At 32.1% G+C, this 13,051-nt stretch overlaps 1 protein-coding gene across 1 annotated transcript in view; it reads right to left on the minus strand.

The window, feature by feature from the left end:
- The window catches only part of LOC134831878 (protein bunched, class 2/F/G isoform), a 51,554-nt gene extending 40,357 nt beyond the window's left edge, over positions 1 to 11,197 (minus strand). Inside the window, exons 1-2 of the mRNA XM_063845708.1 lie at positions 10,845 to 11,197; positions 8,271 to 10,761 (exon numbers count right to left, since the gene is read on the minus strand). Of these exons, the coding sequence (XP_063701778.1) occupies positions 8,271 to 10,402 (2,132 nt within the window). The 5' untranslated portion in view covers positions 10,403 to 10,761; positions 10,845 to 11,197. The remainder of the gene's footprint in view (positions 1 to 8,270; positions 10,762 to 10,844) is intronic.
- Positions 11,198 to 13,051: the final 1,854 nt, after the last annotated feature.

A 13,051-nucleotide genomic window follows, 5' to 3' on the forward strand; every position in this document is an offset into this window, starting at 1 on the left:
ACATTGAAATGTTTTGGAGTTTATATACTCGAAATTTGCTTGATACGTCAAATTTTGAAAATCAAAAACTACACCAAATTGAGAAAAATGCATTTAATCAATGCATCAACGGATGCTCTTATCAATAAGACACCGGTAATTTGCTCTTGATTGAATAACAATACAAAAGATGAGTTCAAGGTAGAAAATACTTAAAAAATCTAATATTTTTATCCAAATCTTTAAAAAAAGTTCTGCGGAAATGAAACACTTTCCTTTCAAACGTAAGAAAAATATTTAAAGCATATATTTACAAAATATATTGACCTTTCCCAATTTCATTGAATCAGTTCAATCTCTTATCAGCTCGATTATTTAATCGTAAAATCTTATTTTTTTGTCGAATTACAAAGGTAAATGACCACGCATCCATTCATAAGCGAAACACATGTTTTAAAAATAGTTGATAGTGGCGATTTTTATTTTAGTGCGAGTGCATTTGTAACATCAATTGAGGCATTATTCTAGAAACATTTGTTTGTTAAGACACATGGCAAGCAGATTACTTTGGTGCTTGTTTTTGTCTTCTCAACGGATGACAGAAGCAGATCAGTGAAAGTTTTATGTAGAGAGCAAAAAAAAATTGGCAATTACTCAAAATCATCTCATGCAAGACTAAGAATAATACCTTCAAGATGGTGTTTTTTGCGATATAAAAAAAATTAAAATGGGTCATAACACACATAATTATGATAATTTTAAAAGAAATAAACAACCGAATGACTCAAGAATATCATTTTAAAAAAACACAAAATTTTTAATTGCTCGTACGAATGAACGTTAAGATTTTTTCTACCACATTTTTTTTTCGTCTGTCACTAGTCGTCAAAGTGTCTAATAAAAGATTTGCCTTTGGGCATTTACGACAAAAAAAATCCATGTCAGGTGCTCTCAAGTTGAAAAAAATCATCTTTCAGTCAATATTAAATGAAAAAAAAGTGCAACTGGTGCCAACAAATACAAAAAAGCAAACAAAGAACGTCGAGCTTAACCAGTGATTTTTTTTTTTGCATGAAAGAAATTTTTTGTATTCAGATCATGACATAATTATGTCTTGTCATTCAAAATATTCAATGCGTTTGGTGGGAACGTCTGGTCATTTATAAAAATTTCATTCCTCAATTAGAAAATATTTATTGAAAATTTTTGGACTTACCAAATACAGGCAAAATTGTTCAAAGAAGAAATTTCATTTTGTACGTACCTGAAAAGAGAAAATCAGTAAATTAGAAAAAGTTCAAAGACAAATTTTTCCTTAAAATTAATCTCAAACATCTCACAATATTCAAGGAAGCTGAAAAACAATAAAATTCTTAACTCGATGTTTCTAGAAGCGAATGAGATGACAAGTATTCGAATGAAGAGCACTTAATGATTTTTTTCTAAGAGGTTATTCTAGATTTGTTTGGTTAATGTTCAACAACGAAAAAAAAACTTAGTGATTAGTTCTCAACTACATCTAAGTTGATTTGCAAGAAAGAAAAAAAAGGTAAACGATCAAAACCACAACTTCACAACATCGCACCTGTGTTCGCTGCTACATGCTTGTGTAACTTGTAGCAGGGGAGATGGTGCTCGACAAAATCGATGATCTCCGGCATTAGTGGGTAAACTGCCTCCGCTACTCAAAAATTTCGGAGGGCTATTCGGCGTGCTCAGCGAATGCGCGTGTGCTGGACTTGACCGACCAGAAATTGACCCGGAAAATTGCGCCAAATTTTCGGCAGATCCGCTGCAGTTTGAGGGAGAACGTGCTGGAATCGCAATTGGGCATGTTGCCTTTTCCTCTTTAATGAGCTTTTGGATGCCTTTGTGATGACAAGGCGCATTAAGGGGACACAAGGGAGTCGTAGCTTGAGAAGTATTCGGAGGTTTACTTATGATATTTTCAATGCAATTTCCCAATGCGATATTTGTATAAACATCGGGACTGGGTTTCATGGATGAAGCTTCGGCGATATTGTCGATACTTGAGCTCGCAGTTGGGAGATTTTCCGAAGCGCTTGGCACGGAGTCAATTAATGGTACGGTCAAATAACGCAATCGACCTCCGCGCATTACCATGTTAGGAGGTGTCGTATTAGTGGAAGTAGAAGGAGGCAGTGCTGGCGACACTCGTTCACATCTATGATGATGTAAGGTGATAAGAAGAGAGCATTAGAAACAAACGGAAAAGTTTTTTTATAATTTCATAACAAAACCATCGAGACACATTCACCCCAGAAATTTATGAATTAAATATTTTGCTGTTCTATCGATTATATCCTTTCATAACGTGACCCAAATACCAGAAATAACTCCCTTTAAAATAATTTTCAAACAATCCTTTAACGACAGAACGAAATGGAAAAAACATTCATTCACAATGATATGTTATTTATTGCACGAAATTATCGTAAAACACTAACCAGGTGAACGATTCCTGGAAATGAAACAACAACGTTTCCACACCGCTAAATAATTGAACTGAAAATTATTTAGAAAAACTAGAACTGTGTCATTTGCAAAGTAAAAAAAGTGCATGTTTAAACTGCATTCATTTCGACTCATTCGGGTGTAGGCCGCAGGAAAAAAATCAGGTTAAATAGGAAGTCCTCGAAAATTTATTTATTTCGCAAAGTAGGCCGGTTTTTCCGAAAAATGAAACAGCGAAAATTAACTGACAAGTAATTAATCACCGTTAGAAAAGGGTAAATCTAGGACATCATTTTTCCACGTGTGTATCTATTAACAAAGCCAAATCCATCAAAAAATTGACCTCAATAACAAAATGAGCGGTTTTTATGTAGAAGCCGATAACTTCCGGGTTTTACTTAATTTTTGTTGATTTAGGTCAGCATTTAGATCGATATTACTGACATGTCATGCGATTAGTGTCCAATGTGTTTTGTATTAAATTACGCATTTTTTCATTTGTTTTCCTTCGTTGCGTATGAAAATATATGACAAAGGGAAATTCGATAAACCATTATTTATGTAGACATAATTAGGTTACATATTATAGGCGTGAAATTTGAGCTGCTGAATAAATACGACAAATGAAAAAGAACATGCGACTGACTTTTGAAGAAAGTCAATGAACTGAAAGTTTGGGAAAATTGTTTCAAGGACGAATTAAATATTCATATTGCGTTAATGATGCAGTTTTTCTTTTAAGTTGTTAAAAAGAATCAAAATTGTTTTAAATTTTTTTATAGAGTTGAAAATCTTTTTCTAAATCTATTCTTAGTTTTACTCAAGGTCGAAAATACTTTCAGCCAAAAAAATTACATGCTATTTCTCAAGTAAAAGTTCAAATTAAGTTGATTTTTGACTCAAAAGTTAGAAGTAAAAGTCAATAAAGCTAATTTACTTTTACTTAATTAAAAGTTTAAGTCCAAATCAAAAACTTTATTTTTCCAAAAATTACATTCTTTTTAATTTCATGGAAAAATTTAATTTTTTTTTGAAGAATTAAGTTTTTAATTTTGACTTTAGTTTTACTAAAATAAAATCAAATAAATTTTATTGGTAAATTTTAAAGTCAAAAGTTAACTTTATTTGGATTTTACTTGAGAAATAGCTTGTAATTTTTTTTTTTGACTTAAGGTACTTCGACCCTGGTTTTGCTAAATTTAAAATTTTCAAGTTGGTTGAAAGATAATTTTAATTAGTTTAATATTTTGCTCAATTAGGAGAAAATCATAAAATGACAGATTTTTTTTCAAACATTTCTAAAGTTCTCAAACAACTGAAATTTTTAATCCAAATTCATAAAAAAATCCAAGATATAATATGAATTTTTGCTTATATTTTCAAACAAATTTTTCATAATTTTTTTTTATAATTTGGAAAAAATATTTCTGATTCAACTCGAATAATCAAAAATTTTCAAAGTACGAGAAAATATTTTTTTTTTATATTAAAAGTTTAAAAATTATTTTTTAAATAAAAGAATTTAATAAAATTAATTTTCTTTTTAAATTTGAAAAAAATCATCAACGATAAAACGCAAACTTTTCGAAATCAACGCTATCTCATTGCGTTGTGAGGTTTGCGTTTTTCTCACAGAAATCATTTTGAAGCGTTGCCTTAAGTTCCAATTTTTTAAGGCGTCGCCTTAAGTTCCAACCTGATGCTCGTACACGCGCCTACAGAAACGCGTATAACTTTCCTTGTCCATATCTCGAGAGTTTTCATGAATTTCGAGAAAAGTTCTTCCATAAAATGTTTAAATTGACTCCCTCTTTCAACTTTTCAAGGGTCAAAAGTGTCTCGATGTACAAAAAATGCGGTACAAACACTTCGTACGGAGCCTCGTACGAATTAGCAGGCTTGCGATTTTCTGAGTTGCGGCGACTGGTATTTTTTATGTCATTGTCATTTTTATTAAATCACCATTCTCAACTACGTCTACTAACTAGCTTGGAATGTATTGTTACACCCTTATTTTACGCTCTTTATCGTTTATATTTTTACTATTGCGACTAAGTAAGTACTATAATCAGCGTGCACATACCAACAATAGATAACGAGCTAATATAAACCTTGCAAAAAGATATGATAAAACATGGTGTATTCCGTACTACCTACTGATTAATAAAATAAAATAAAAATTCAACATTTATTACTGGCACGTGTTTCGCTGATTCGTACCTCACGAAAAAAAAATAATTTGATAAGTCTTCGAAATCAAGTCAAGATTTGAATGAAATTTTTTCGTCAAACACAAAAAAAAATCTTTATCACACTAAATTCTTCTGTGTGAAATTCTTCGTATGAACAATCGGTTAATGAACTCTCATATGAGTCAGCCTTGGACACGAAAAATGTGACAATTTTAATAAAAAAAAAAAAAATTAGTAATTATTTTTTTGAAAAACTATCAAATGGCGTTTCGATTAATTAAGTTTTTTTTTTAAATAAATATCTACACTGATGGCCTTAGTCGGAAATACAAACGAGATCAAAGTACAACTTTTACGTCAAAAATATGCGCAATATTATTAATCAACAGCGTATTTTTTGTATTCGTCGATTGTGGGTGGGATTCGATTTTTAAAATTTGTTCTTTAACGGTTTCGATTTAAAAAAATGTCCTTCAAAAGTTCCTTTTTCTGCAACAGCAACAACAAGTTTCACATAAAGAAACACTGGTTCTAGGGGAGAATACTTTTTGCATCGCATGATAACAAATAATGAAACCGGTTTCCGTTATTGTACTACACGTATAGCATTGTTAACCATTTAAGGATTAAAGAATGTCGCGATGATGATTCATTGTTGTTCGTGCGAATTCGTGTCAACTGCGAGAGAGTCATATGTTGAATATCGTGCTGATTTTTTTAAATGCAGGGATGGAGATTTAATGGAACAATTTTTTTTTAAATTAGATAATTTTATAATTTTTCGAAATTTTTTCAGGAAAAAAATCATGAAATATTTTTTTTTATTAGAAATTAAAATTATCTTGCTTGATTTCAAAAAATTTCTAATTTAAAGGCTTCAAAAAAAAATTTTATTAAAAGAAATTTAATTTTTTTATAAAAAATCTTCAAATGAAAATCTTAAATTTTTCTCTAAATTAATTTTCTTATTTTTCAATAAATTTTTATATTTAAAAAAAATTATCTAAATTATTTTTTTAAATTCAATATTTTATGAATAATATTTCAGAGTAAACAGAGACGAGAAAATATTTTTTTTTCAATTTCAAGAATTTTTAAAAAATTAAAAAATAATTCAAGACAAAAAATTTAGTTCTTAAAATATTCTTCAGGCTCTTTTATTTTTAAGATTTTCAAAAATACGAGAAAAAAAATTGTAAAAATTTAAATTTTTTTATTATTAATAAGTTATTAATAAAATTTAAAAAAATTAATTATTAATAATATGAAAATATTTGGTAATTTATCAATCATAAAAAAATTAAAATTTACAATTTTTTTCTTGAATTTTTAAAAATCCTTAAAAATAAAAGAGCCTGAAGAAAATTTTAAGAACTCAATTTTAAGTCTAGAATTATTTTTTTAAAAATTCTTAAAATTGCCCTAAAAAATATTTTCTCGTCTCTGTTCACACTTGAAAAAAAATCAATGGAGATTCCCTACCAACGTTTTATTCCATTTTGCTCAAATTTCATGAAATTCTCTTCTCGGTGTCGCTTCACTCAAATTATGTGTTAGCAAAGTTTACTTTTGATATTTAATGGTAATATTTGCGTTCTCGTTTGTTTACTAAACACATGCAGAAGAACTCTTGTGGGTTCAATTAAAGCACAGTTTATTTTGGATAAACATGCAAACTTTACAAATTTGCCATAAATATTAAAATAATTTTTTTTATTATGATTTACAGACCAAAATGCAACTATTGAAAGTTATATCACCATGGAAACGCCCGGCTATTTGTCTCAGCACACTATGAGACTGTGACGTATGATTTTTCGTCGCGACACGTGTAGAGTAGATACGTTCAAACATATACTACACGCGAATAATAAATGAACGACCTTGACTATGCGATGCGTAAATGTACAAGAAAGTATGCGTGTTCTAATTAAATTGAAGAAGCAAAAAAAAACTTTTTTCACAGCCAGACGACTTTGTATTTCCTCGTTTTTTTTTTGAGTGTGTTTGAGAGACAAACACACGAAAAAGGTCATTCATGAATCTTGGTGAATTAGCGGTGTTTACAAAAGATCAGTTATTTGTTTAAATGTGAATGTTTTAAAAAAATATTTATTTTATCATTTATATTAAATGTAATAATGCGATTATATTGACACAAAACGATTGACACTAATTACCGTGCTTTGTACGGTTAAGTTCTGTGAAAGAAGAAGAAGAAGGCCGATATTTACGGGGGGAAATTTGATCGCATTCGTTTTCTAGACGGAAGAGCAGAATAGTAAACTAGGCTGATACAGTTCATGAAAATTTTTTTGAATTAATTAAATAATTTTTTTTCTTCCTTCTAATAATTTTTTTTAAAAAAATTTAAAATTTTTTTTAAAAAAGTTTTTAAAAAAAAATTTTAAAATTTAAAAATTTATAAAAAAATATTATAGATCTCGAATTGACCTTTTCGATCTCGAAATGAACTATTTGAATTTTAAAAAAGTTTTAGCAAGAACATTTTAGTTTTCGAAATGAACTTTTCGATCTCGAAACGAGCTTAATCTGCAAATATTTTTTTTTTCATTTTCAAAATGTTATTTTAGTTTTCAATTTCTTAGACCTAGAAGTGATATTTTCGGTTCAGAAAAAAAATTTCAGGACTCGAAATTAACTTTTGGATCTAAAAAGGAACTTTTCGAACTCGAAGTAAATTCTTTAAGTCTCGAAATATTTTTTTTTATTTCAGAAGAAACATTTTAATTTTTAACAAAAATATTTTTGATCTTGAAGTAAATTTTTTGGTCTAAAAAAAGTTTTTAGATCTCGAAATGAATTCTTTAGATCTCGAGATGAATTCTTTAGATCTCGAAATGAATTCTTTAGATCTCGAAATGAATTCTTTAGATCTCGAAATGAATTCTATCGATCTCGAAATATTTTTTTTATCTTAGAAAGAAATTTTTTAGTTTTCAAGATGAATTTTTAGGCCTCGATGTGACTTTTTCGGTTTCAAAACAAATTTTATGAACTCGAAATAAACTTCTGGATCTAATATAAATGTTAAAAATGAATTTTTCAATCTCGAAAAAATTCGTTAGATCTTGAAATATTTTTTTTTGTCTCAGAAAGATCTCTTTAATATTCAGGATGAATTTTGTAGGTTTCGAAGTCAACTTTTAGGTCTCAAAAAACGTTTTTTAGATCTCAAAATGAACATTTTGATCTCGAAAAAAGTTCTTAAAATCTCGAAATAATTTTTTTTATATCAGAAGAAATTTTTTAGTTTTAAAGATGAAATTTTTAGATCTTAAAGTAAAGTTTCGATTTCTAAAAAAAAATTTTAGATCTCAAAATGATTTTTTTGATCTCAAGTTCATTACTTTTCGATCTCAAAATGAAAATTTTTATATAAAAACGAAATATTTTTTCTAAGTTTGGAGTTTTTTAATTTGAAAACTTTTTCAATTATTGTATCAGCCTAATTCCAGCAAAAATGTCTCAGAACAATAACTCCAAGGAATTCCACAGATGATAAAGACACGTGCGTATCGTCTTATTTTCACGTAATAATTATTTCTCATACATTCACAACAAAAAAAGACAAAAATTAATCACAAAAGAAATCTGACTCACCTTTCACTATCTTCGGCAGATCCATCTTCCGCAACGATATTTTGTATCAGTTGTTGCGGTAAACTTTGTCCATGTTGTAAACTTGCGCTGGCGGCTTGCGACGACGGCGATATCAGTGTACTGTTGCTCGCATTCAGAGAGTTGGGTGCCGATTGAGCGGCATTCGCGGCACTGACGGAATTTAAATCGTTCGTACTACTTTCGATGGTTACTGCTTCCTGTGTTTGCGAAGCAGGTACAGATCCGGCTGTACAAAGTTCGTTCGTGGCGACTTGACTTGGCGGCGTATTCGTACTGCTGCCGCTATTTGTGTTGAGGAGAAGGGTGCTGGGCGGCTCTGTGGGCCCGTTATGCACGACAATTTGCGGATCGGGGATTTGCGGAGACATTGCTGCTGCGATAAATTGCTGGGGAGAGTCTTGCGGTGCGGGCGTCGCTTGTTGATGGAACGCCGCGGCGACGGGATCCACGGAAACGGTCAATTGCTGCGGAAGTACAGGTGATTGTTGTTGAGTATTTTGACTGTTGTTGTTGGTGTTGTTTGTGTTGACAGCGACGTTCGTTGGAGCAGCGACAGTTGCCGCTTGCAAAAGATTCGCAGGCAAGGTAGCACCATGATGTAACATCGTCGTCGTCGTCGGTTGCTGTTGCGCCGTTTGCTGCTGCTGACTAGTAAGTTGCTGATCTAACACTTGTTGCGAGTAATATTGAGCCGGTTGGGATTGACCCTGTTGGAAGTTGGAGTTGCTAGTAGTTGTCGAAGTTGAATTAGTAGAAGAAGCTGTAGAATTGGTATTTGCGAGTATGACTGTATTGTTGTTGTTGTTATTGGTTTGCGGACTTGAATTACCACTTGCTTGACTAGCAGAATTTGAATTTTGTATCGTGGCGCCCTCTTGCGGCACCGGCGGATTCGTAACAGGCGTCGTCGTCGACGTCACATTCAGCGGTTGCTGTAGACTTTGTCCCGGAGATTCGTCAGATTTCGTGCCACCTACAGCCCCCAATTCCGCATCGCCCGCATTCATGTCGCCCAAATCGCCCTGAATTTCGACCACAGACTGCGTCATCGCTTGCGAGTCGTTATCCTGACTCAGCGGTTCCTCGTTGTGCACGACGGACGTCGACTCGTTGTTGGGCGATGCATCAGTTTCCTGCTGTTGCTGCTCCTCCAACGTCGCCTGGAGCGTCGAGTGATCCAGATAATCCATGCAAATCCATCTGCCGCGACGAAAGGGTTCCGTACTCTCGATTTTCACGACCTTAAAGCGCTCATTTCGATGATGAATGTCCTTCAAGTCGACATCTTTCTTCGAATTTGTCATCAAATTGATGCCGGCATCCGTGACACTCACATGCACATCGGCGAGATTTTGTCCGCCGGGTCCCGCCAAATTGGGCGCGACAATGGCAAGGCCATACTGTGAACTGGTCGGTATGACGGGAGCACTTCCGATGGCATCGCTACTCGTGAAAAAGACATCCTCCTTCGAGAATGTGTCTTCCGAGAAGCTCGGGGTTTCGTCAGTCACGACACTCTTGTCTTCCGCATGAGATTCGTCAAGGTCGTCTGCGGAATCGTCGCCATTGTCATTGCTATTGCTACTGATGCGTGGCGCTGCATTACCGCTCCCGCCCCCGCCGCCCCCCGCATTCCCAATTGTCACGGAGGTGATCTGGAACGACGACGTCTTTGGTTTTCTTTCGCTATTGGGGCCCGTGGCATTTATGCGTAAAATCCCGCCGCCACTGGAACTCGACGAAGACGAGGCGAGACTCGAGCTACTGGCGCCCGCTGCCATCATCGAGGAAATTGTCGAACCGGGACCGATACTCGAAGATCCCCCGGATGACGATAGGCGATCGTGCAAGGAGTCCCGATGATGATGGTGATGATGATGCATGTGATTCGGCTCGAGGCGCAAACTTTCACTCGTGGTCCGATGCACCGCGTTACTCTTCACATGCTTCCCCTTACTACTTAAATTAGCATTCATTTGAGAATTTGTCTTTAGATTCGGCGGTGGTTGCTTCAATACTCCGGAACTGTTGAAAATTTGGTGTGGTTGCTGCTGCTGCTGCTGCTTGTTGCCATTCCCAGCAGACGACGTCGTACTACTTCGGTCAGCCATTTTTCTCTGTATTGTTTCGGTGGCTTTTCTCTTTGAGTTGAGACAAACGAAATAAAAAACGATAATGTAATTAATAATTAGTTAATTCTTGATTCGCCCTCGCTTTCCGTCAAGTTTACATTTCACAAGCTCGACGATGTGTTGATACCCGACGAACGACGACGAACGAATTCCGGATCTCCTTCTGTGTGTCGTAGCAGCTGTCTTGCGTATGTGTGTGATGATGGCCTCTTCCAGCAAAATAACAACTCCTGGATTTGCAGCTCCGAAACTACGAGATTTTGTTCGATTATGCAAAACAACAACAAATTTCACAGCAAAATGACAAAATTACGATTGTAGGTCTCGTTCACTACCGTCTGAATTTTTTTAAGGGAAAAAAAAGTAATCGAGCATATAAAAAAAGTCGAAAAATCAATTTATCTTTTTTGTTTTATTTCACCTTCAATTACACTTTATATACGTCGTTATCTGTTATTATCACTTTCATAATATTCGATATTTACAATTTGTTACCTCGCAAGGTACGTTTTTCGTCGTGATTTTTAGAAACTTTTTTTTTCTTTTCTCTCCTCGCACTTCGTATATATTTTTTTTTATTATATTTTTTTTTCTTTTTCGTTCTTCGTTACTACCGATTTACAAATGAGCACAAAATGGGTAATAAGTTCAAATTCGTAGCACACAATTTTCATAAACTGATTGCACTTGTCACGGTTCTCATTTTGCCAGAAAACTCGGGATTTTTCATTTGTTTTCGACAGAGTTTCCTTGGAAAATTAAGTTGGAAAATTAATGCAACTTTCTTGAATTGGCAAAGTGGCGACTTTTTACACGATTTCGATCATCCGATTTCGATTCCGATTCCGTTCCGATCACCAATTTTCGATTCCGAACGCATGGAGGCGAATGAAATTGATAAATTATCAGCGTCATCTGTGTTTTCGGTGGCGAATTTTCATATTGAGACGAATGAAAGTGATAACCCTTAGAGATTTCAGCGCCATCTGCGACACGAAAACAGGGAGGCACGTGACTGAATTGCGCGCGAAATCCATCGTGACGGAGTGAGACGATCGAAAGTGATACTGTTATATGCTGTCAGGTAAGTATACCAGTACTGGTATACTTACCTGACAGATGTATAACAGTTCAATTGCAGCCGACTCACTCCGTCACGATGGATTTCGCGCGCAATTTAGTCACGTGCCTCCGACGCAGATGGCGCTGAAATCTTTAAGGGTTATCACTTTCATTCGTCTCAAATCTGCAGAGTAATGTTTTCCGGCGAATAAAAACTCACCGATCATTTTTTTGTACTCCTCAAATAACCGATTGGAGGTTTTTTCGTCGGAGGAAGACAGTTTTTAAAATAATTTTAAAAAGTCGTTAAAGTTTAATTACGATTTAATTTTTGTGAATTTTTATGGATTTTTTAGAAGATTTTCATATTGAATTAAAAATATTATTATTAATTAATCGAATTAAATTAAATTAAAATTTTTTAATTAAAAAAAATATTTTTTTAACATGTTTATTTATAAATTTATATCTGATTTATTTTTATCAAATAGGTATATCAGCTTAAATTAAAATTATTATTTAATTAAAATTAAAATTCGCATTTTTATTCAAAAATTATTAAAATTTTTGACAAAAAAATTAAATTAGGAAATAAGAAAATAAATTCGATTAAAAATTAAAATTTAATAAATTTACTTAAATAAATTAAAAGATAAATTTTTAATTTTCAAACGTAAAGCTTTGCAGTAAAATCTTCCAAAAATTTTAAATTTTTCAAATTAAATTTAATCCAAAATTTCTATGAATTTCAACCAATATTTCAAGGTGAATGTTTATTTTGAGTATTTTCAATTAAAAATTGTTAAAAATTACCTAAAATGTCATAAAAAAGAAACCTGAACTGCAAAATACTCAAAATTTTTTTAAATTAAATAAAATTAAAATTTTCATTTCAATTTGTTAAACCAAAAATTTATAAAAATTAATTTATCAAAAATTTTAGTAATTAAATTAAATTTTTAATTAATTAATTTTTTTTTTTGAAAAATTCATATTTCTTATGATTTTTAGATACTTAACTTCAAAAAATAAAAAAAAAAATAAGTCTAATTTTGAAAATTGTATTTTAATTTATTTTTAAAATAATAAATTTTCAAAAGGGAAATACAATTTTTGAAACTATTTTTAATTTTATTGACATTGTAGGCAATAATTATGAAAATGTTTAAAAATTTTTTTTATAGATTCTAAAAAAAATAAATAAAAAAAAATAATTAAAAAAATTTAATAAAAAAAAATTTAAATAAAATTATAATTATTAAACTAAATTAAAATAAAAATGATTTTCAATATCATGTTTTGAAAATTTACCCAAAATTTTATACAGAAAAATATTAAATATTTTGATGATTTTATTAGCTTCACGTTATTTTCGGTTAAGTAACCTATTAAAAATAACTTGTTCACGTGCTACCTTTTCATTATTATTTATTTATTTTGTCTCTCATTGAGACAAAATAAAGTCTTTACAAAAATTTTCCACTCGTCATCACACGTTTTATGTACTTACAAATCTTCAGCTCTCAGCTGATCTTTTGCATAAGATCTCATGCTCATCATGCTCCT

Source organism: Culicoides brevitarsis, chromosome 2, assembly GCF_036172545.1.
Source record: "Culicoides brevitarsis isolate CSIRO-B50_1 chromosome 2, AGI_CSIRO_Cbre_v1, whole genome shotgun sequence".
Classification (NCBI taxonomy): domain Eukaryota; kingdom Metazoa; phylum Arthropoda; class Insecta; order Diptera; family Ceratopogonidae; genus Culicoides; species Culicoides brevitarsis.